General features: G+C 32.6%; 3 protein-coding genes and 1 long non-coding RNA gene across 5 annotated transcripts; 1 reads left to right on the top strand and 3 right to left on the bottom strand.

Moving 5' to 3' along the window:
* Nucleotides 1-9,164: 9,164 nt before the first annotated feature.
* LOC125589974 (UDP-glycosyltransferase 85A3-like) lies at nucleotides 9,165-12,642 on the bottom strand. Of its 2 annotated transcripts, XR_007326160.1 has the most exons (3): nucleotides 12,051-12,642; nucleotides 10,231-11,294; nucleotides 9,165-9,206 (listed from the first exon to the last, which is right to left on the bottom strand). XR_007326160.1 is itself a non-coding variant. In XM_048762724.1 (2 exons), exons 1-2 carry the CDS (start codon nucleotides 12,625-12,627, stop codon nucleotides 10,354-10,356), a joined length of 1,518 nt encoding a protein of 505 aa, XP_048618681.1. In that variant the 5' UTR covers nucleotides 12,628-12,642; the 3' UTR covers nucleotides 10,209-10,353. The 2 variants fall into 2 exon arrangements, 1 of the variants encoding a protein (XP_048618681.1); XM_048762724.1 differs by lacking the exon at nucleotides 9,165-9,206 and having other exon boundaries at nucleotides 10,209-11,294.
* Nucleotides 12,643-17,065: 4,423 nt separating this feature from the next.
* Nucleotides 17,066-19,066, bottom strand: LOC106435467 (UDP-glycosyltransferase 85A1). The gene is given in 3 exon segments (XM_013876365.3): nucleotides 17,066-18,113; nucleotides 18,196-18,267; nucleotides 18,270-19,066. Coding segments are annotated over 3 exon segments (1,464 nt in total). The 5' UTR covers nucleotides 18,712-19,066; the 3' UTR covers nucleotides 17,066-17,163.
* A 289-nt stretch (nucleotides 19,067-19,355) lies between these two features.
* Nucleotides 19,356-25,827, bottom strand: LOC106435475 (UDP-glycosyltransferase 85A1). Its single transcript, XM_048762723.1, is given in 3 exon segments — nucleotides 19,356-20,002; nucleotides 20,004-20,445; nucleotides 25,142-25,827. Coding segments are annotated over 3 exon segments (1,449 nt in total). The 5' UTR covers nucleotides 25,659-25,827; the 3' UTR covers nucleotides 19,356-19,512.
* Nucleotides 20,442-22,759, top strand: LOC125589973. The gene is made up of 2 exons (XR_007326159.1): nucleotides 20,442-21,805; nucleotides 22,109-22,759. It is a non-coding gene; the product is annotated as an uncharacterized LOC125589973 (long non-coding RNA).
* Nucleotides 25,828-26,197: the final 370 nt, after the last annotated feature.

Genomic DNA, 26,197 nt, shown 5'->3' with positions numbered 1-26,197 from the left:
CAGGTGGATCGAACCTGAAACGTGTTGGCGTCTCAGTTCCGTCTTCTTACCACTCGACCACAATCACCCGGTCGAAGCCATGTGTTTATATATCGCACATGGCTATTGTAGAAATATCTGCGTCTGTGCGTCATGTGCATTGAGACATCCGAGGCCCGAATATGTCTATCTACATATGTGTAGAATTTATTTTCCGAAGACCTAATCATTTAGGGACAAAGAATTTACTTTTGCATAATGTATTACACATTAGGACTATAAAGCAAATATATGTCTACATAGAAACATAACATAACACATAAAAAATGTATGCATTCAACATTTAGATCGTATTAGTAAAAATACAGCATCTGATAAGTTAGATCGTCTACATGGAAAATCATTACTCCATTAACAGTCAAATAAACATGATAAGTCGTCCAAGATATATAAAGTAACTTTGTTCGATGATCTCAGAAAACTATCTAATTATTACTACTAAGATTGTTTTTTTTAAAGCAGTTTACTAAAAAAAAAAAATTGTCAAAATATATACTATTAAAGCAGAATCCCTAATAGAATTTTGCCCTTATTTTTTTGAAATTAATTACAATGGCACGCCATTGCTCTATTAATTGTTAAACATTTCAAACATTTCCATAATTGAAATACTATATGTGGACGGGATGAGTCAGCTCTACTGGTTAGAGCTTTGGGGACCAATTGTCATGCTTCCGGGTTCGACGCCAGCCAGAGGCGAACTGCTCATCCATGTCACGAAGCGGGTACTGGGCCTTCGGGCTCAGGACATACCCTCCCGGGTGAAGCCGGCCCGCTGTCTGACCGGGCCCAGGGAATGACCCGCGAAGCGGGGAACCCTGGATTACCAAAAAAAAAAAAAAAAAAAAGAAATACTATATGTACACACTATTTTTAATTACTTAAACAAAAGCGGCTCCTACGTAATTTCTTTCATATAACGTGAACAAATTTTATAATAGTCTGAATATATTGGGATTTATCAGTTACATAGTTCCAAATAGCTGTATATACAAATCATGCTTTCTATTTATATTTTTCTTTTAAAGTTATACAAAATGTATATACCAAACAAGTTAGCTAACCTTAAATCACAATGTATCAATAAGCAACCCACAAATATACGTTTATTCTAATTTTTTTACCGATGATCTAAACCCCAAAACACAAACTCTAAATTTTTTTTGTTTTTAAGTTTAGACATATCTGCAAAGAGAATATAATTTATGAAAAGGAATATGTTCAATGAAATATGAAAATCTATGCACAACAAACGATTTCATATTAGCCTTTCAAATCTCATTTGTATATAATTAGAAAAATATTGTAGCATAAAAACTAATTAGATTTGTTTGTTCCTAAACCAACTATTCAAGAAACAAAATAATAACAGATTAACCAATGAAAAAAGAATATTAACAAACTTAACATTATTTCCTACTCCTGTAATCGTTAATGATATATTAATTTTCTTAAAAGATTGCGTATAGTAACTTAATGACTTCCTTAAGAAAAAATGAATATGATTTCACAATACCTTGGACTGCACCGTATAATATTTACTACAAGCTGAGATATATATTATTAAGAATATATCAATTTCTAAAATTAGTTAATACTATTAAACCAGAAACACAATTTTGAATCCATTTTATTTTGGATATTTTCGATGTTTTGAATATTTTAGGGTACCTGGAATATTTGGTTTGAGTCGGGTTTGAATCCGGTTCTTCAGATATTAAATTTTTGGATCCAATCGAGTTTATCATTTTCGGTTCAGCTTCGGTACTATTTTTTGAAATATTTTTGGTTTGGTTCTTAGGATTCATTTATTTTTTCCAGACTTATCAATTATGATAAAATTTTATAAAAACAAAATGTGACCAATGCAGGACATGTTAAACGATGTATTACTTCGTTTCAGATTTTAAATTTAAAAAATACACTAAAACAATATGAGACATGCCAATACATATTTACATAAATTATATAAAACTTAAAATATATAATTTATAGATAAAATTATAATTTATAATAAAAGGTGTTGATCTCTATCTAACAAACACATTTATATATATATATATTTATTTCTTTTTATTTATTTTTCAAAAGATACCAATTGAAAATTCTCTTCTTTCTCCCATCAATATATAGTATACCTTGAGAAACAAAGTACTAAAAAGGGGAAATCGTTATCAAAAGTTAGATTCAAGGCGTTATCCCCTCATTAAGAGGAAATAATGATTCTTATCCTTCTAACCGAAACATTACGTTTTCAATTACAAGTCTACATCTTTGTGACGACAAGGCATGTGCCAGTGCATCTATGTTTGCTTCTGCCGAATAATAAATCTAAAACTTATTATCTTGTTTCGGGTTTTTGCGGATTACAAGAAGGGAAAATGAGTTCAAATGAAAAAGAGAAGGACAGAGGCTCTTATAGGTCCAAAAGGACAAAGAAATAGAGGGGGAGAAACCCCTAGTTTGTAGAAAAAAACCCAGTACCAGTAGGTACCGGAAAACAGAAACAAAAAGAGCACAACAGAGGCTCTTCTAATAAGAACAGAGCAATGAGCGATCAAAGCAAAACGACAGAGATAGAGCTCGCACTGGTTACACCGATCGTAACTCCATTTGAACCGTCTGCGCTAGCCATCTAGGACCTCCCAACGCAACATATGACTGCGATAGGTGATGATTGATGACACTCTCTGCAATTGCAAATGCTACCTTGTTCTTACTTGATAACAGATGATTGAGAAACCAGTCGCCCAGACCTTGTAGGAGGCGAGGGAGGTGGTCAGTTAGGCACTTAAGCTCCGGGAAGTGACATACGTTAAGTAGTACATCTCTAACTTCAACTGAGGAAGTCTCAAAGATCACATTCCTCTGCTTCATATTATCCATTGCTTCAATGGCCCAGTGTAAGGCTTGGAGGTCAGCCTCCCTTTTAGAAACATGAGAGGGAAAGGCTCGTCGGCTATGGTGGAGGGGGACGCCTTGAGCATCTCTTGTAATCCAGCTTGCTCCACACATCATACTTGACTCATTCCAGGCTGTACCAACATTACACTTAATGTAACGTAAAGGAGGCGCCTTCCACCTATCATGAAGAGGTGCAGTAGGCTCTAGCGGAAGATTTTCTTTCTGATGATCCTCATTCACAGCGTACCAGATATCTGACTCCTCCAAGAACTTGGAAACACACGAGGCAGCCGTAATTCTACAACGTTCAAAGACTAGGGCATTCATATTTTTCCACAAGTTCCACATAATCCAGGGAAAAACCCTTATGTTGCTCTGTTGTGATTGTGTCCTCTTCGTGCAGGCAACAAGGAAATGTAGATTCAAGAATACTGAATTTTGAGAGAAACTAGCAGGAGGAGGTTGAATATGAGCCGATCTCCAGACTTCAGTAGCTGTCGGACACGTAAAGGGAACATGGCAGATCGTTTCAGGAGCTTGCCCACAAGCCTTGCACACCACGTCAGAACATAAACCACAGGATTGGAGCTTTTCTGCAACTACTAGGGCTCCAGACATAGCACGCCAAAGGAAGTGACGTATCTTCGGAGACGTTTTCAGCTTCCAGAGATTCTTCCAGAGCTGCTTTTCAACCGGAGGAAGAGGTCTATAGCTCGGGGAGTTACGTTCATGGAGGTTAGCCAACATACGATACACACTTTGTGTGGTGTAACAGCCGTTCTTAGTGAAGCCCCAGACATCCGAGTCTGGCTCAATGCGTTTTGGTTTAATCGTCAGAATGTATGCTGCGTCCTCTAGTGTAAAAGCATCATACACTTTTTGGACATCCCATTGATCTAAATTAGGTACAAGGAGGTCACTAACTTTGAGGGTCAGGTCAACAATGCTATCTTGGCGGTACATTGGAGGACGAGTAGAGTCCGTGAGTAGCCAATTAGACGACCACACATTCGTTTGTTCTCCACTACCTAACTTCCTAAGGAGGTCTAGCTTGAGTGCTTCCCGACCATGGAGAATACTCCTCCACACGTAGGAGGGACGCGAACCTATCCCTGCTTCTAAGAACGTAGAGTTCTTGAAATAGCGATTCTTCAGAACTCTAGCCTGCTTCTAAGAACGTAGAGTTCTTGAAATAGCAACTCTTCAGAACTGTTAGTTTAGGTATAACTGAAATTTCCTTTCCTTTTTTTGTTTACTTATTTTGACTTTATTATAGACTGGAAAAAATTATAATTGAGTAGATTAAAGTATCGAACACAGGACCAGCTACTTATGTCCATCTCCACTAAACCACCATGCTACCAGGGTAATTAGATACTTTTGGCCGGAAGTATGTAATAAATTCGATTGGAAGCCACTCCTTCGTCTCAGACCTGGGCATTTTAACCTGGACGCGAAAACCCGAACCGGAAATGACCCAAAAATACCCGATCCGGAACCGGACCAAAAATTTACAAGTACTTTTTGAGTCTAAATTTCTTTTACCCGAAAGAACCGGAACCGAAAGGAACTGACCCGAACAGACCCAGACCCGAAAAGAACCGACCCGAACAGACCCAGACCCGAAAAGAACCTACTCGAATAGACCCGACCCGATAAGAACCGATTTGTACCCAACTTAAAAATATGTATATCTAAAACTATGATGTTTTGTGTTCTATTTTATATACATTATTTTATGATTTAGCTGAAATATCTTTTGTTAACAACATTTGTTATTATTTTGTAACATCTTTTTAAGTAATATGAAGCTTTAAAATATAAAATTTAGAGTTAAAAAATGTTTTATTTTAATTATTAATAGTTTCATTTAAGTTATTTTGTAAAATTTTAGATATATATATGACAAATATCAACTAAATTTGATGGAATTGAGTATGTCATGTTTTTTTCATATCCTAAATACTCGAATCTTATGTTGTCTAATTTTGATGGAATTGGACAAATTTGTCTAATTTCTTATGTTTTGCATATCTAACTTTCATAATTCTTCATAATATTTTTATAATTGAACTTAAAAACTAAAATATGTCATATAAATTTATAATATAAATAAAATCCATTATATATTAATTCTGGAGCATTACAACTTATTTTTGTAATCACGTGTCATCAAGAGAATGATTCTTAAAATTGTTAGAAAAATAAATTGGTCCATATAAACATATACTATGCTTTTTATTAAACTAACTATCAAATTAATTAGTAGTGTACAAAAGAATATTTTTTCTTTTATTAAATAAAAGGTACGAAATTACCTAATATGATTAACATATATATGACAATTAATGATTATGAATCATACATATTTGATAAGAATTTTTCTAACCTCTTTTTTTGTTTAAGTTTATACTATTCAAAAAATTAAACAATGACATTAATCATATAATTAAAAAAATTAGATTTTTTCTTATATGTTATATTTTGAATTTTTAAAAATGACTATAAGTTACTATAAATGGTAAAAGTCTCACATTGAAAATTTTGTGATCAATGGTTTAATTTTTTTTGTTCAAGCAAGATACAAATGATCATATATCGTAGGGGTGGGCGTTCGGATACACGTTCGGGTTCGTATCGGATATTTGAATATAAAGGTATAGAACCCACTTGGGTATTTCTACATTTCGAGTCGGGTTCGAGTATTTTATGTTCGGGTTTAGATATTTTGGGTTGGGTTCAGATATTTAAATTTTGAAGAAAAAAAAAATAAATTTTTCATTGTTTAAGTTTTTTGTATTTAAAATATATTTTAACTTAACTGGTTTTCTAAATTTTAAAGCATTAAACTATTAATAGGTTAGAAATACACTAATTTAATTGTTATTTTAAAAATTTTAGATGCAACTTTTGTTAATGCAAGAAACAAGACCTTGATATGTATTTTAAGTGAGTAGCAAATGATTTTGTCCATAATTATATGTATATTATCTCATTTTGAGCAATAAACATCATTAATATAAATATTTTGAATAAAATGAGAGAAGTAAACTATAAATATAAATATCCATTCGGGTTCAGATAGTACCCGTTCAGATTCAGATATTACCCAAACTGGTGAAATAAGTAATTTGTTTTGTTGTTATTGAATTAGATGATTTTTGGACCGAGCTGATGAATATATACTAGACAGGCATTTATATTTCGAGTTTGCAATATATTTTATAACAGCTTGATATATTAAATTTGAACACTAACCTGTTAATATAGTTTTCGTTCATTTTTTTTTTCAAAATTTTGATTCTTAGATATGTATCTGGAGTGAAACTAATTTTGACAGATGTCTATTTTTAAAAATTGACACTTATGTAATTCACCAAATTCATAGAAGAAGTTAAAAAAGAAACTTAACTCATATAAATGAAACAAAAACGGGAACAAAACCATAATTTTACAAGAAATTAGGTTTCCTATACCTAAAAAAATCGAAGTTAACTAACTACCACTTCACTATTCGAAACACTATTTGATTTCTTATAATCCCATATTACCCCCACTGACCTATGAACCTACATGATATGGCTAAGATTTGTTGTGAGTACTTCCACGAATACAAAGCATCTCTCTTCTTCTTCTTTCTTTTTTATTGAACTTAATCTGTCTTCTTCTCTTCTCTCACTTTCCAAACTCACTTCTCCTTTTATTTTGTTCCTGATTTTTAGAAATCTAGAAATTATTAAAAAATACACAGAAATTTGCCTAAGATAATGAATTTTGTGATGATGATGGCTAAGACAACTTGGCAGAATAACAACCATATCTAATATTGACGTTGTTCCAGCATTGACATGGGAGAGTCCGAAGAGTAGATCAAGAAAGCGTTAACGTTTACGCCATGGCTATTTCTCTCGTTCATCCTCAAGTACCATGCAAGCATCGATTACAAGCTTTGCCAATCCTCAGCCAACTCACTGTGAGTTCTCTAGCGATTCCGGGTTGAGATCTTGATCTGACTCGATTGATTGACTCACTGTCTCAGACGAGTTTGTGAACAATAAATGAAGCGTTTTGGCCTCAAATACATCTTTAAAGATTCTGCATCAAGGTATTGATCCATCTCGGATAAGGGATTTGCCATCTCGAACGAGTTTGTGAACTATTGCCCAATTACTTCATCGAACAATACATTTCCATTGTGCTAGTTATGGTCAGAATTTGTCGTTTGAGATTCATGAAAGATAACATATGAATTAACCACTCAGAACATACTTAGACGTTATATTTTACTTTTTATTAGATGCACATTTATTTTTAACTGATACATATTTTTTTAGCTTCTATAAACATGTTATCATTGACTAATAAATGTCTAGTTAGTTGCTACAAATTTCGTACCGTTACTTGATTTACATGGTTTGGTAGATGTTATAAACTTAGTCCGGCTAATTGAGAAATAGTTAGTAAGATGTTACAAAATAATATCATATAGACTCTAACTATTTGAATATTTGCTAACATTACAAGGTCCTAATTAGGAGTAAATATATTGAAGAGGTAGTCTAACATTCCAAACATCATTTATCTTTTTTTGTTAGCCCTTACAATCAACCCAAAGCCATTTTAATGATATCTAACATTATAGTAGACATAAATATATTGAGATGACTTTACCGAACCAACAAATTACATGATTTTCATTATTAGCGTCCAATACTATTTTTATTTTTCTAACAATGTTATTATCGAAGTTACATCATATGTTAATATTTAAGACGGTTGGGATACCATTATGTTTTCATATAACATCTAACAATATTTTTGTAGATTATTATAAATATTACATCTTAACAGGCATTCTTTAACCATGAGATATTGGTTTTTTGATATAGTATAATATCCAGAGTAAACTCTATCTATTTTGAATAGCTGCTAACATTATTATTGTCCTTTATGTAATTCTACGTAAAGTATATCATTAACCTCTAAGTAAACATGTTAGGCATCATTAATATATTATTATATACTCTAGTATGAGCTCATGTCTTATTATTAACCAATTCTTAAATCGCATGGCAACCTTCATGTATGTAAGAAAGAATATGAAAAAAAAATTAATGTATATCATTTAACAACTAAATAAACTTATAAAACTTACATAAAGAGAAACAAATCGGTTGATTTCATGTTGGTGAAGAATTTAAGAGAAGACTGAAGGAGATGGTGAGCATCGACGATAATGGAAAGATATAGATTAGAAAGATGATAAAAAATTATTTAAGAAATAGAAAATCTTGTGGTTACAATCATCCTACTCGCAAACCTAAGATGAACATATTTCTGGGTCCATATCTCGTGGGATTTCTGTGTCAGTAGTTTCTTAGCATGTGGAGTGGAGAGAAGGGCATTATAGGGAAACCATAAACAAATTGCTACAGAGATCTGAGGTTTAAAGAGCATAAAAGCATTCTCTTAATATTGGTTCCCACCGTGTATATAGAGCAAATTGATCTAATTTTATAGAGGTATATGATAAGAATTTTTCCTTACATGCCGCGTATTATGGTTAAAACATAGCGGGCTTAAAGTGAATTGTGGAATGTATCGAACTTGGTCGATTGTTATAAAATGAAATCACTTATGTAGAGTCAATAGTAAATAAATCGAGAGCAAAAAACATAATCCCCTTTCGTTATTATACAATTGATGTTGCCTATTTGGTTTTTGTGATTTGTGTCAACCACAAAACTTAATTTTCTTTTGTGCATATGAAGTCTTAAAAATAATTAAAATGAGATGTAATACTTTAAATATTCAATAACTATGATATATTTAAAAGAACAACATTTGTATTCGTCATTTTATAATCGATAAAAATTGTAGTGTTTCAAAATGTTAAAACCATTTAATAAATAAATATTATTATAAAAACTCATTCCGCGCATGCGCGCGAATTATCATCTAGTAAATCAATAATTTGCTAACGCCTAGGCCTCGACTAGGCTCCAAATAATCCGCATGGTCGCTAGTCCTCTATAGAGCGCCTAGTAACCGCTTAGCAAATTTTAGAACATTGATATTGATAAATATAATTTAAAAAGAAAATCTCTATAACTCATAAAAATATTATATCATTTTAAAGGTATTAGAAATCCTCTTAGCATGCTAATGTATATTCATGAATGTGTAATTATTTATCTTAGGTTCTAATAAAACTGTCATGGTACTGTGTTAAAAAAACAATCCTCAATGTTTGTTATAATCCCCTATATATTATTTGAAAAACATTACAACTTCTTTTTGTAGTCACATCTTATCACTAGAATGATTCTTAGAATCATTAGAGAAATATGTTGGTCCATCTAATTATATAATAAGCTTTTTATTAAACTAACAATAAATTCATCATTAATGTATTTTATTATTTCGTTAAATAAAATTTACGGAATTGCCTAATGTGGCTAAAGTATATATGGCAATTAATGATTTTGAATAATAAAGATTTGATAAAAATTAGTGTATCTTCTATCATATTTGTTTAATTTTAAACTATTAAATAAATTAAACAACTACAATAACCATATAATAAAAATTTATATTTTTATGTATATGTTATATTTTGAATTTTTACAAACGGCTATAAATTATTAAAACTGTTAAAAATCTCACATTCAAATTTTATGATCCATGGTTTAAAATTTTTGTTATGAAAAAATACAAATGATTACACAAATTATATAAGTAAAAAGTCTAATTTAATTAATTATTAAGATTAATATATATATATATATATCGTTTTAAATTAAACTATAAACCATATAAAATACAATATTTTAGTTTCAAAATTTACTTTGAACAATTTTTTTGATAAAAGTTTTGAACGATCATTGACAACTTATTTTTTTTTTAATAAATTAATAAAACTATTAATCCCACAATGAAAATTTTGTTATCAGTAATTTAAATTTTTTTCTATAAAAGATACAAATGATTAAAAAAACTATATGAGTAGAAATAAAAAAAGAGTAGACATTAATATTAAAAATATATTAAAATATATTATCTATGTTAGTATCATTTAAATTTAATAACATATCCTATAAAATATAAAAAAATATTTTTTGGATTAATAAAATTGATTTATATGTTCGCACCAATTTAATTATATATTTAATAGTTACTGGTTTTTAATTATTTAATATATATTTATTATTTCATAATATGTAAAAATATTTAATACATAAAATAATTTTTATATATAATGTTGATTCCGCGTAAGGCGTGGATTTCTTTTATTACCTATAAAATATAACACACGATGACAGGAACAGAAACAATAAGTTATTGATGATCATATAATAACACTTTTAGGATCATCTTATGTTCTAATTACTCGTAGCCTACTTATAGGCCCTAGTTTTCCCCTAAAAAAAACTTATCAACAACCGTCTTAAAATTCACGACCGACGAACCACACGGATGCTCTGTCGCTTTCTCCGCCAAACGCCGCCACTCCTCCGCCTTCTCTCGTAAGTTCTTCCCCTTTTCGCCATCCATCAGCTCTCTCACCACCGCCTCAACCTCCTCTCTTTTCACATCCTCGCCTACCTCCATCCCCACTCCCCACTCGTCGCAACAGAACTTCGCGTTCGTTTGCTGCTCCGCAAAAAACGGCCAACACACCATCGGAACTCCAGCAGATATACTCTCTAACGTCGAGTTCCATCCGTTATGTGTTAAAAATCCTCCTACCGCCGGATGAGACAGGACTTTCTCCTGAGGACACCAACTCAACAACATCCTTCGACCTTCTGTCTCTGTTAAAAACTGTGTAGGAATCACCGCCTTCTCTCCAGCTACTAAGTCTGGTCGGATCACCCATAAAAACTCTTTTCTTGATGCTGCCAACCCCCAAGCGAACTCCACGAGCTGCTTCGCCGTCATTACCGTTATGCTCCCAAAGTTAACGTAAACGACGCTGTTTTGTGCCTTAGTATCGAGCCAATCCAAACACTCCGTCTCTTCTCTCCAAAGATTCGATCCTAGCCTTTCAGTCTCACTGCCTTCTTCAATCTCCCGGTTCACTAAGAGGTGAAGCGGTCCTATTGAATAAACCGGTGGTAAAATGGACTGCATAGCTTGGATGATGTCATGATCAAGGTCATCGAACGTGTTGAGAATGATGGCAGAGGCGCGTTTGGATCGGTCTGTCTCGCGGACAACGAAGTTGACCATTATGTCGTTGGGGTTAGTGGTACGAACAAAGGTAGGGATGTCTTTTAGTTTCAGATTATTCATCGATGGTATCCAATCTATAGATGTGTCCAAGTGTTCTTTCGTCAAACAACTCTCATCTGCAAAATTCATCATACTTTATTTAACTATTTAATCTCTTAAATGCCACAGACTACGTTAAAAACGAACAAAATTAGCATACAAATTTTGATGAATTTTAGTTGACAGTGTGTCGTTACTGAAAAATAAAGTGACTTAGAAAGTGATGTTGGCCTAACTGCACATCATATTTTTGTTGTTATCAAATTTCTACTGCTAAAAACCTCCCTTCTTAAAGGCCATTATCGTCAATTTTTTCCGGATGCAAAAAAAGGAAAAAAAGGACAAAAAAGATTATTCTATTACTTAAACTTAAGGTGACATGGATAACCAGACCGAAATAGAACAACCAATAAAATAAAACTCTATACGGAAAGACTTTGCCGCTAAAACGAAAAAGAGTTAAAAATCATTTATACACTTTTTATATAAAAATAAAAAGCTATTGGTAGTTAATTTTGGTTAAAAGTTAATTACAAGTTCTGTCTCATTAGATTCTGTATTTTTATGGTTTTCATGTTAAGAAACTATTTGTAATACGAAATCTGACCTAACTAGAGTTAACTCTAGTAAAAATATCAACAGAAAATATAAGCAACTAGATGTTTTTTTTTGCTCGGTCCCATCTACGAGCCATTTAATCCACTTCAGAGTCGAAATCCTTTAGGTGAGAAGAAACAGCACTCGTGGATCACCACTAGCAATTTGAAGTTTTTCTACCTAAAATTTAATATAATAACGACTAATAAATTAATAATCAATGTAAGAAGACGTACCTTTAAAAGGAAATAAACCTTTCTCGATGAACATATAAAAGTGTAAATAAGCCATGACGCCAGATGCACTCGGGGTCCAGAAAAGAACCTCCGGGAGACCGTGCTCCTCGGCAGCATCAAGTGTAAAGCTCATCGCGCCGTCCGATACAATACAACTGAGCGGAGGAACATCATCTCTGGCGTTGATCTGCCGAAGAAGTTCCTTGAAAGGAGTTAGACAGTTCTTCATGGTGGACTCAGAAAGGGAAGGGATGTCCTGCGTGGCATCCACCTCAGTCTCCGGTAGACCGTCAGGTATGACCTCGAACTGAAACGAAGGAAGTCCGCCGAGGGCGTTGGGACCACGGGAACGGAGTAGGCGTTTGTGGTTGTAGATGGTGTTGACAAAGCTGACATGAAAGCCTTTTGCGTGGAGGAGTTTAGCCACTTTCAGCATCGGGTTGATGTGGCCTTGAGCTGGGTAAGGGATGCAAACTACGTGTGGTTTTTGCACGTTACAAACGACATGAGATCCCATTTCTATCTCTTCTAATGCCAAAGACAAGATTGTGATTAAGCTAGGCACGGAGTCTGCCATTTTATAAGCGAGGCCATGTGTTTTTTTTTTTTTTTTGACTAATCCTCAAGGGGAAGTGCAGCCCACGGATAGACCTTCTCTCCGGGTATTCAAATGGACCCTAAAGCATAGGCCCATATCCGTGTTAGGTGACCAGGATAATTGTGACTTAGTTTCGCGCAGCAGGTGGATCGAACCTGAAACGTGTTGGCGTCTCAGTTCCGTCTTCTTACCACTCGACCACAATCACCCGGTCGAAGCCATGTGTTTATATATCGCACATGGCTATTGTAGAAATATCTGCGTCTGTGCGTCATGTGCATTGAGACATCCGAGGCCCGAATATGTCTATCTACATATGTGTAGAATTTATTTTCCGAAGACCTAATCATTTAGGGACAAAGAATTTACTTTTGCATAATGTATTACACATTAGGACTATAAAGCAAATATATGTCTACATAGAAACATAACATAACACATAAAAAATGTATGCATTCAACATTTAGATCGTATTAGTAAAAATACAGCATCTGATAAGTTAGATCGTCTACATGGAAAATCATTACTCCATTAACAGTCAAATAAACATGATAAGTCGTCCAAGATATATAAAGTAACTTTGTTCGATGATCTCAGAAAACTATCTAATTATTACTACTAAGATTGTTTTTTTTAAAGCAGTTTACTAAAAAAAAAAAATTGTCAAAATATATACTATTAAAGCAGAATCCCTAATAGAATTTTGCCCTTATTTTTTTGAAATTAATTACAATGGCACGCCATTGCTCTATTAATTGTTAAACATTTCAAACATTTCCATAATTGAAATACTATATGTGGACGGGATGAGTCAGCTCTACTGGTTAGAGCTTTGGGGACCAATTGTCATGCTTCCGGGTTCGACGCCAGCCAGAGGCGAACTGCTCATCCATGTCACGAAGCGGGTACTGGGCCTTCGGGCTCAGGACATACCCTCCCGGGTGAAGCCGGCCCGCTGTCTGACCGGGCCCAGGGAATGACCCGCGAAGCGGGGAACCCTGGATTACCAAAAAAAAAAAAAAAAAAGAAATACTATATGTACACACTATTTTTAATTACTTAAACAAAAGCGGCTCCTACGTAATTTCTTTCATATAACGTGAACAAATTTTATAATAGTCTGAATATATTGGGATTTATCAGTTACATAGTTCCAAATAGCTGTATATACAAATCATGCTTTCTATTTATATTTTTCTTTTAAAGTTATACAAAATGTATATACCAAACAAGTTAGCTAACCTTAAATCACAATGTATCAATAAGCAACCCACAAATATACGTTTATTCTAATTTTTTTACCGATGATCTAAACCCCAAAACACAAACTCTAAACTTTTTTTGTTTTTAAGTTTAGACATATCTGCAAAGAGAATATAATTTATGAAAAGGAATATGTTCAATGAAATATGAAAATCTATGCACAACAAACGATTTCATATTAGCCTTTCAAATCTCATTTGTATATAATTAGAAAAATATTGTAGCATAAAAACTAATTAGATTTGTTTGTTCCTAAACCAACTATTCAAGAAACAAAATAATAACAGATTAACCAATGAAAAAAGAATATTAACAAACTTAACATTATTTCCTACTCCTGTAATCGTTAATGATATATTAATTTTCTTAAAAGATTGCGTATAGTAACTTAATGACTTCCTTAAGAAAAAATGAATATGATTTCACAATACCTTGGACTGCACCGTATAATATTTACTACAAGCTGAGATATATATTATTAAGAATATATCAATTTCTAAAATTAGTTAATACTATTAAACCAGAAACACAATTTTGAATCCATTTTATTTTGGATATTTTCGATGTTTTGAATATTTTAGGTTACCTGGAATATTTGGTTTGAGTCGGGTTTGAATCCGGTTCTTCAGATATTAAATTTTTGGATCCAATCGAGTTTATCATTTTCGGTTCAGCTTCGGTACTATTTTTTGAAATATTTTTGGTTTGGTTCTTAGGATTCATTTATTTTTTCCAGACTTATCAATTATGATAAAATTTTATAAAAACAAAATGTGACCAATGCAGGACATGTTAAACGATGTATTACTTCGTTTCAGATTTTAAATTTAAAAAATACACTAAAACAATATGAGACATGCCAATACATATTTACATAAATTATATAAAACTTAAAATATATAATTTATAGATAAAATTATAATTTATAATAAAAGGTGTTGATCTCTATCTAACAAACACATTTATATATATATATATTTATTTCTTTTTATTTATTTTTCAAAAGATACCAATTGAAAATTCTCTTCTTTCTCCCATCAATATATAGTATACCTTGAGAAACAAAGTACTAAAAAGGGGAAATCGTTATCAAAAGTTAGATTCAAGGCGTTATCCCCTCATTAAGAGGAAATAATGATTCTTATCCTTCTAACCGAAACATTACGTTTTCAATTACAAGTCTACATCTTTGTGACGACAAGGCATGTGCCAGTGCATCTATGTTTGCTTCTGCCGAATAATAAATCTAAAACTTATTATCTTGTTTCGGGTTTTTGCGGATTACAAGAAGGGAAAATGAGTTCAAATGAAAAAGAGAAGGACAAAGGAAGAAAAGCAGACACAAAATAAGGACAAAATCGTGACATATGCCAGTGCCGAACGGTAGCTAAGCTCCTCCTGCTGTCTAAATTTTTCTGTGTACCGTGTGAGGCCCATAGGCAATATCCTAGTGTTATGTATGGGTCGGTCTCTGTTTCCAGTTCTAATAGAATCCATGGATTTTTGTAATATTAAAAAGAAGAGCAAAGGATTGTTCAAGACGTAATGATTTATGATTAGCGAGGAGGAAATGCTGTTAACAAAGATTAGATTCAATCAGAAAGTCTGGGGGTAATTGGTGTCGGCGTGAGTGAGTGCTCTACACAGCCTTAATTCTTTCTAGAGTAATAAAACCAAAGCAGCTTTATTAATAAAAACTAAAGCTAAAGCCCAAAATCTTTAAAAAAAAATATAACGGTAGAACCAACTTTTCTATAGCTTTATGTTTAGTGCTTTTTTAAAACTTTGAAATAAACCTACGTCAATAAAATTTAAAGCTAAAGTCACAAAATCTACGGCTTAAATTTTGAAGCAAAAAATTCAAAGCTACATATTCTACCAATCAACCCCTCTGTTATGGGATATTGTGGTGTCACGTCAATCATAAGAACCATATAATTATTGTTATTATTATTATTTGTTTGCTTCTTTGGTACAATGTTTAATTGTTTATATGTCTGGTTATGACTTCAAAGGTCTGAAAATATATTTCAACAAAATAGTTAAAACATATTAACAAACACTTATAAATCACTCAAATATAGCTATTGACCAATACTTATTTATTTATCAATCCTGCTTATCAGCCATGAATATCTCATATATATTAATTGAGAAACATTACAACTTTTTTTTTGTAGCCACATGTCATCACTAGGATAATTCTTAGAATCATTAGAAAAATAGGTTGATCCATCTAATTATATAATAAGATTTTTATTAAACTAACAATAAATTCATTATTAATGTTCTTTATTATTTCCTTAACTAAAAATTACGGAATTGCCTAATGTGACTAAAGTATATATGACAATTAATGATTTTGAATAATAAAGATTTGATAAAAATTAGTGTAACTTCTATCATATTTGTTTAATTTTGAATTATATTAATATAAATTAAAAAACCACATTAACCATTTAATAAAATTTAGATTTTTCTGTATATGTTATATTTTCAATTTTTTAAAATGACTATAAATTACTAAGACTGTTAAAAATCTCACATTCAAATTTTGTGATCTATGGTTAAAAATTTTGTTATAAAAAATACAAATGATTACAAAATCATATAAGTAAAAAGTTTAATTTAATTAATTATCAATATTAAAACATATATATACACACATATATATATACATATATATATATATATATATATATTGTTTTAAATTAAACTATATACCATATAAAATACATAAATATTATAATTTTGAAAATTTACTTTGAGCAATTTTTTTGATAAAAGCTTTGAACAAACATTGACAACTTAATTTAAAAAAAAATAGAAATTACTAAAATTATTAATCATACAATGAAATTTTTGTTATCAGTAATTTAAATTTTTTGCTAAGAAAGATACAAATGATCAAAAAACCATATGAGTAGAAAACATCATTTAATAGACATTAATATTAAAAATATATTATGTGTGTTAATATCATTTAAATTTAATTATATATTCTATCAAATAGAAAAAAATTATTGTTTGGATTAATAAAATTGATTTATATGTTCAGACCAATTTAATTATATAAGTAATAGTTACTGATTTTTAATTATTTAATATATATTTATTTAATTATATGTAAAAACATATATATAATGTTCATTAAGGGCAATCTAGTATTTATTACGCACGATAGAAACAAGAAAAACAGTTACACACAATCATTATACGCAACATTTCTATGATATCCATCTTATGTTTTAGTTAATCCTCTGATCTCTGTCTCAAAACAACCTTGCTAACCACCGTCTCAAAGTTTATAACCGAGGAACCATACTTATTTTCTGTCGCTTTCTCGGCTAATCGCCGCCATTCCCTGGCCTTCTCTCTCATTTTCCTTCCATTTTCTCCATCCATCAGCTCTTTTACCACCGTCTCAATCTCCTCCCTCTTTACATTTTCGCTGATCTCCATCCCTACTCCCCACTCATCACAACAAAATTTACAATTCGTTGGCTGTTCAGCAAAAAAGGGCCAACATATCATCGGTACACCGCCACATAGACTCTCTAACATTGAGTTCCACCCGCAATGCGTTAAGAAACCTCCCACTGCTGGGTGGGAAAGTACCTTCTCTTGAGGACACCAACTGGCCATCATGCCACGGTCCCTTGTCTCCACTAAAAACTCCGGTGGAACCACCGCAGCCTCTCCAGCCACTAAATCTGGTCGGATCACCCATAAAAACTCCTTTCCACTTCCTGCCAAACCCAAAGCAAACTCAGCAAGCTGCTTCGCGCTTGTGACAGTTATGCTCCCGAAGTTAACATATACTACGCTGTCTGGAGCCTTAGTATCAAGCCAGGCCAAACATTCTATCTCCTCTTTCCATAAATTCGACCCCATCCTTCCTACCTCACCACTATCTTCAATCACCCGGTTAGCTAAAAGATGAAGCGGTCCAATAGAATAAACCGGAGAAAAAATGGGTTGTATAGACCGGATAACATCATGCTCTAGGTCATCAAAGGTGTTGAGAATGATAGCAGAAGTGCGTTTGGCTCGCTCGACCTCGTGGAGGGTAAACTTAAGCATAATATCATCACGATCAGTGGTACGGATGAAGCTCGGAACATCTTTTAGTTTTAGATTCTTCATCGAAGGTATCCAATCTATAGCGGTGTCCAAGTATTCCTTCGTCAAAAAACTCTCATCTGCCAAATTCATAACCATTTATTAGTATATACGATATTGTGACATCAATGGATCATTTGAACTTAATGTAAGAGCCTGTACCTTTTACTGGACATAAACCCTTTTCGATGAAGTGATAAAAGTGTAGATAAGCCATGAGGCCACATGCACTGTGCTCCAAAAAAGAACATGCGGGATGCAAAGCTTCTCTGCAGCATCAAGAGTGAAACTCATACAATCATCAGATATTATACAACTCACTGGAGGGACATCATCTCTAGCGTTAATCCGCCAGAGAAGCTCCTCGAACGGAGCTAGACAGTTCTTCATGGTGGACTCGCAAAGGGCAGTGATGTCCTGCGTGGCCTCCACGTCCGTCTCCGGTAGACCGTCAGGGATGGTCTCGAACCGGAAGGAAGGAAGTCCATCAAGAGCGTTGGGTCCACGGGACCGAAGGAGTCGATTGTGGTTGTAGACGGTGTTGACGAAGGTGACTTGGATGCCTTTGGCGTGGAGAAGTTTAGCCAGTTTTAGCATGGGATTGATGTGGCCTTGGGCCGGGTAAGGCACGAAAGCTACATGTGGTTTTTGTCTGCTATCAATGGCATGAGATTCCATTTTCTCTTCCTCGGCCGCCAAGATTAATGTGATCTTTTTCGTTCGCCTAAGCTTTGACAAACGCCATTTTATAAAAACTAAGGCGACACGACGATGTGTTTTCTGGACGACACAATGTGTCGGTTGTCAAAAAACAACGTAACGTGCCAATATTGTCTACTACACCTCTTTAGATTCCATTTCTTTTCCTTGTTTAACTTTCTCCGTGTTTCATTTTAGGATTGGAGGATCTTAGACTCTTGTGCGAAATAATCTTTTCAATTTTTTTGGACTTTTAGGTACCAATTACCTATGCAACTTTTGATTCAGTTATTGTATGATATACATTCTCATGAATAAAATTCACATTCTTATCAAAAACAATATTGCCTTAAACTTGTCGATTTACCTGAATCCAAATGTCTTGCCACATAATAGAATGTTGTTTTAAAATGTATTTCTCAAATTTTACATAGTATTTCTCAAATTATCCTAATGTTTATCTACAAGCTAAACGTTAGAATTTTACGCAGCAAAATATATAGGTTCCTACTTCCTACGGGTGTTATCAGATTTGTATGTATCAGCAAACTTATTCTTTTTTTGTTTGTTATTTAATGTTTTTGTTAGCAAAACTTATTAATGTGGAAAACAAGAAACTATCACACACAAATCAATATTGTCATTACGAATGTCTGAAATTTATCAATCCAATAACCAATAACCAATAACCAAGCACCAAAGATACACGATGGAAAGAAAACAATACATATTTGGAAATCACTATATTAATAACACACATTTCAGTGATCATCTTATGTTTTATTTATTCCTCTGGTCTCTGTCCAAAAGAACCTTAACAACCTTCTCAAAATTCACAACCGAGGAACCACGCTCATGCTCAGTCGCTGCCTCAGCCAAGCGTCCCCACTCGTCGGCCTTCTCTCTCATTTTCTTTCCCTTTTCACCATCCATCAACTCTCTAATCACCTTCTCAATCTCCTCCCTCCTCACATCTCCCCCAATCTCCATCCCTACCTCCCACTCATCACAACAGTTCTTACAATTCGTTTGCTGGTCGGCAAAGAATGGCCAACATATCATTGGAACACCGCCACAGAGACTCTCCAACGTCGAGTTCCATCCACAATGCGTCAAGAAACCTCCTATTGCCGGGTGGCAAAGAACTTTCTCCTGAGGACACCAACTTGCCAACATCCTCCGGTCTGCCGTCTCCGTCAAAAACTCCGGCGGAACCATTGCCTCGTCTCCAGCTACTAAGTCCGGCCGGATGACCCATAAAAACTCCTTCCCAAGCGAATTCGGCAAGCTGCTTCGCAGTTATAACGGTTATGCTCCCAAAGTTAACGTAAACAACGCTGTTTGGAGCCTTAGTATCGAGCCAATCCAAACATCCTGTCTCCTCTTTCCATAAGTTCGATCCCATGTTCCCAAGCTCACTGCCTTCTTCAATCTCCCGGTTAGCTAAGAGATGAAGCGGTCCAACTGGATAAACCGGAGGTAAAATGGAGTTCATGGACTGGATGACATCATGGTCGAGATCATCAAATGTGTTGAGAATGATAGCAGAAGCGCGTTTGGATCGCTCGGTCTCGCGTAGGGCAAATTTAAGCATAATATCATCAGGATTAGTGGTTCGGATGAAGCTAGGAATGTCCTTGAATTTTAGATTTTTCATCGACGGTATGAAATCTATAACATTGTCTAAGTACTCGTTCGTCAAGTAATCCTCAGCTGCCAAATTCATCATCATCATTGATTATTTAGATTAATTAAAAAAAAAGAAAAATAGGAATTAGCTTAAGCGACGTCTCCTAATTAAGTCACACAAGAAACGTCTCTTGTGTCGCGTGGGAGAAGAATTCAAGAGGAAAACAAAATTCAGTCTCAAGTCGACGATTCGGTTCCTCTCCGCTACGACGGCGTTGTGGCTGTCCTCGAAGACAAGCAAATCAACGGTGGATCCCGTTTCGCCTCCGCCTCCGCCTCCGCCTCCGAACGTCGCCGCCGTTCGCGATTCTCCTGGATTCAGGTTAGCATCCATCGTGCCAAGAAGAGTGATTTCTATTTGAGAGTGAGGAGTCGTCCGATAAATGAAGATAGTAATCTGAGCGAGCCTGAAGACGAGGTACGTTTTTGAGTATCTGTGTATTTGTTGCATTGATTGAATCATAGTTTTGGTAGATTAATTTAATAGTTTTGATTTATTCAACTGAAGTTGTTTGATTGAACCTTGGTTAAGTCCAATTGGTTTAGGTCGATAACTGAGAGATGCAATTAGATCTTGAGAATGATAATTATGTGAAAGTCTTAGCAATGCTGGAGAAGAGTTCGCATCCTCGTTGAAGCATATGTATAAAGCAATGTTTGTTTTTGTTGGTTGGTAGTTCATGTGGGATTAGATTTTTTTTGCTTCAGTAATTCAAGTTTGTTTTTAGAGATCCGTATTAGAAGAGCTCTCTCTGCCTCGCTTTGTGCTTGAACTGATTCTGAGCATAGGCTTGTTTAGTTCCTGTAAAACGAAATACATGTGGGATAGAGTTTTTTGCTTCTATCCTTTTGTTTCTTGGCCATAGAATAACAAAAACTTTATATTTCAGTTGTGGAAAGGCTTATGCTGTCATTCCAGGGAAGATGAAGTTAGTTTTGCAAGAGGTCTTCGAGTTATAGGGTGTTTATTAGAGTATTCAGCTTCATTATTTTTGCAGTTACAGTGCTCTCTTCTTTGATGCTTGGTTTGATTATGTTTGATAGTAATCAGTGTAGAGTAAGTAAGCATAGATATGCAGAGTAATGCATCCTTTTGTTTATTGATTTCTCTTAACTTATACTTGGCATGTTTTTGTCTATCAAAGAATACAAGAGACACGGTTTTTGTATCATAAGCTGCTATTATTAAGCTCCTATTTGGGTTTGATGCAGGGTGGATGTTGTAGCTTGCCGCAATGAGGGGAAGGAGCTACACTCCATCACCACCAAGGGGTTATGGGAGGAGGGGTCGAACAAGCCCAAGCCCTAGAGGAGGCCGTTATGGAGGTCGTAGTGTGGACCTCCCGACCAGTCTTTTGGTTCGCAATCTACGCTATGACTGCAGGTATATTCATACTTGATTTCTCTACAACTCCCTTCTTCGGCTATTCTCTTCCCCGCTTATGATTGTTTGGATACCTCATATCTAGTCATGATGTTCTCTTTTATGTACTGTGGATACTTTAAGAAAGTTAATGTATGTCATCAAAGCTATCTTGTACTCTTACGTTTTTGCGGTTCATCGTTCATGAAAACCATAGTTCTCTGTATTAGTTGACTATGACTCCGATCTTTATTCTTTTTTTTTTTTTTTTTGCTTTTTTGCAAATTTTACTCTCTCTCTAACTTCTCTTCCTTTTCTTTTCAGGCAAGAAGATCTCAGGAGGTCGTTTGAGCAGTTTGGGCCTCTTAGGGACATCTAAGAACCCTAAATCAAGAGATTTGGATTGGAACATATAAATGCTAGAGTCTCTTAACATTGTCTCTTAACTCACATTTTCTAATTAAAATTATTAAAAAAAATATAAGAGATCCTAAATGGATCTTTGGAATAACGATGTTCTTATGCATTCAACGTCTTTATGACTCAGTATAGGACACACACGACTCGTTGGTAATGTCATTTAATAGCCATTTATGGCTGTGAATATGTCTGATAGACATAGTCACATGGACACACACGACTCGTTGGTAATGTCATTTAATAGCCATTTATGGCTGTGAATATGTCTGATAGACAAAGGCAATGATGTTGAGGATTTTTTTTTTTTTGAGAACTAGATTTTGAGGATTTCGCAGAGATAAAAATATCTTCCAAATGCGAATATTTTGTTGTTGCTCTTGTGAAAATAAATAATGAAATTATGTGACAATATCAAATAATTTTTTAATATCAAATAAGTTACAAATAACTCAACAAAAAATGATGTAAATACGAATATAAATTAATACGTCATTTCTAAAATTGCTCACAAAATATAATGAAACATTATAACTGATTTATTGGAAGATATATTGGCAACACGATGTTTATCTTGCGGATTAATAATTATAGACTATTGAAATATAATTATGAAGTGAAGCATGTTAAATCCTGAATTTGTTTATTTGTCATATTATCCATGATTTTAGGTTAGTCATTAGTTTTTAATAAACCATTTTAATTAGACTGATTAAAATCGTTGATGCCTTTAATAAATAATGTATAATTCATTATTTAACTGACTACAAATTAATATTAAAAAATTATCTCTAATAAATAAATAAATGGAAAATGTATTTGAAAAATATTATTTCATTTATTTATTTTGTGTTTATCTACATCTTTTTTTATTATTCGTTAATTTTTATAATTAGTAGTATATATACACATATAATAATTAGATATATCATTATACTAAAATATTAAAAATAGGTTTAAAAAATAGCAAAAATTTATTTATATTTGTTTTTAACGTAATATGTCATGGCATATTTATTGTTTTCTAAATTATTAAATTTATTTTAGTATTAAAATACTCAGAAGAGGCATACAAGCAATAACAATAAATTTGATTTATATTTGTTTGTTAACGTGATTTTTTATCGTGGTATTTTTATTTTTATTCTTATTATTCAGTTGCAAGAATAAAAGTTTTTGTTATTTAAGTTAAAAATAAATAAAAATTTATTTGTTTTTATTTTCTAAATATTTTATTGGGAATTAAATATATTTCTAAAATATTTCAAAATATTTGCCTCCAAAGATTTATACAATTTTAAATTAACTCTATTTACTTTATTTTTTTCAAGAATTTCACAGAATTATTACTTTTTTAAAATTAAAATTTATTTAAAAGACTATTATATAAAGAAAAATGTGATTCTTATTTCTTTTTATAAAAGCTGTATTTTTCAAAATGATTTTTTTTAGTTATATTAAAGTTTGAAAGTTAAAATACCATTTGAAAATAAGAAATTATGATTTTATAATAAAAATATTATTTTATAGGAAAATAGCAATCTCTATTTTAAAGAAAAAAAAATAAAGATTGACTATAGCATATTTGTCTCTATTATAGAAATGAATATAACAATAGATATGAAATGTTCTTATCTTATACATTACATATTAATGTTTTGTTTGTCAACATGGTTGGTCTTTTGGAGTGTTTATTTATTTATTATGGGAGGTATTTAACAATATATTTATACATATATCAATATTTTTATTTACTTTGATCTATACTATTATTTGCGAAGTAAATTTTTGGAATCGAGCTCTCACGTTAAAAGTTAGAGTGGTTAATATTGTTTATACCCTTAATGAATAAAACATATAAATAAATTAAAAAATAAAAACGAAATTTTAATTGATTTGAATAGATAATTAGTTAATATTAATAATAGTAAGAATTATCTAAAATCTGTAAATATAATTTTTTAAAAAGATAATTTCTGTATATTTTGTATTGTTATCTGAAAAATTCTTTTAGTAAAAAGTTAAAAAAATAAACTATATAACTAAATATTAATCAAATAAAATTCTTAATTTTATAATTAAAAATAGAATATGAATTATCCAAAATCTAAAAATATAATTGAAAAAAAGGATAATATATATATATATATTGTATTGTTATCTGAACAAAGTATTTTAGTAAAAATTTAAAAATATAAATTATATAATTAAATATTAATCAAATAATTTTATTTAATTATATAATTAAAACATAATATTGAGTTATTTTAAGATTTATTTTAGTATAATAAAGATAGTGTACAAATAACTTTTTAAAAATTATGAAATGTTTAAGTCCGCATTGCGGGCAAAACACCTAGTTAGTATAATATGCAAAGTTGGATTCAGTTTAATATTCTTGTGCTTTTGATTTATTTTAAATTTTTTTAGGTTTTTGTAATTCCAAGATTTTGGTTTCATAACATCACTTTATACAAACAATTATATATTTGTTTATTTAATTAGATAGCTATTTCTAAATTAATATAATAAAAAAATTGGGTAAAGATAACAACATATTTTAAATAAAAAATATTAATGCTGCTATCCAGAAGTAAGGTTTTCAAATCAATAAAATTTAAAATTTAAGAAATTGAAAGATTCATAAAATTAGTATAAATTTAAAGTTTGATTTAAACATTTTGATCTTTATAAATCTAGTTCTGAAACCATGTAAAAGAAGTTGAGAAAAGGTTTTCTAAGTAGAAATTTCAAACAAATTAAGATACTGGTTATAAGGTCTAAATTTTTAGGTTACACACTTTAATTGGTTATACACTTTTTGTTTAAATTTTGACAGTAACTTTTAAATATATTACTAGATAAAGATGGTCTAGGGTCTCTTTAGGTTAAATATAATTATAAATCAGTTGAATGATTAATTAATGTAAGAATATGTACCTTTTATAGGAGCTAAACCCTTCTCGATGAAGAGATAGAAGTGTAGATAAATCATGAAGGCAGAAGCGCCAGTGGTCCAAAAAAGGATTTCAGGGACTCCAAGCTCCTCCGCTGCATCAAGAGTAAAGCTCATACAACCGTCCGCTACAATACAACTCACCGGAGGAACATCATCTCCTGCGTTAATCCGCTGGAGAAGCTCCTTGAATGGAGTAAGACAGTTCTTCATTGTGGAATCACAAAGGGCAGTGATGTCCTGTGTGACGTCCACGTCGGTCTCCGGTAGACCGTCAGGGATGGACTCAAACCGGAAAGAAGGGAGACCCTTAACGGCATGAGGCCCACGGGACCGAATGAGACGGTTGTGATTGTAGACGGTGTTGACGAAAGTGACGTGAAAGCCTCTGGCGTAGAGGAGTTTAGCCACTTTCAGCATGGGATTGATGTGCCCTTGAGCCGGATACGGCACGCAAACTACATGTGGTTTTTCTCCGTTGTAAACCACAGGAGATGCCATTTTCTTTCTCTATTACGTAAAGACGAATGTGGATCTTTTTTTGTACTGGGCAAATGTAACTTTTCGTTGGCTTTAGTTTCGACATACGCCATTTATAGAGAGAAAAGGCGAGACTATATGTTATTCTAGCACGTGTTGACCGTCGAAAAATCTACCTCACGTGTGAACGTTATCCACAGCTGTCATAAGATAATGCTGTCTGAACGTACTGCCGAAAAAAAATCAAGTCGGACTTGTTACGAGTGGACCTTAAAACCTTTTGGGATTAGTGACTTTTGTGGGGTTTTTTTTTTGGTAAAACTTTTGTGGGGTTTTTGTGATAAAACATCATTGCTATGCAAAAAGGTTAAAATTTTAATGCTTTTTGTTATAAAAAAAACTTATATACAGGTAAGCCCTACAACGTAGAAATAAATGACCACATAAATATTTGTAAGGTCTGTTTCAAATTACTGATTAAAAAAAAGATATATTTAATATCGTTTTATAATTTTATAAATAAATGTAGCGACGCAGCGAATCATATTTGATATTTTTTT

Source organism: Brassica napus, chromosome C7, assembly GCF_020379485.1.
Source record: "Brassica napus cultivar Da-Ae chromosome C7, Da-Ae, whole genome shotgun sequence".
Classification (NCBI taxonomy): Eukaryota; Viridiplantae; Streptophyta; class Magnoliopsida; order Brassicales; family Brassicaceae; genus Brassica; species Brassica napus.
This window is presented reverse-complemented; position numbering and strand designations above follow the sequence as displayed.

Excerpts from the sequence above, each read along its gene's own strand:
- LOC125589974 (XM_048762724.1), bottom strand. The coding sequence starts at position 12,627 with ATGGCAGACTCCGTGCCTAGCTTAATCACAATCTTGTCTTTGGCATTA. Across the intron at positions 11,295-12,050 it reads AGGTTTATTTCCTTTTAAAG|ATGAGAGTTGTTTGACGAAA; the intron begins GTACGTCTTCTT and ends TGAATTTTGCAG.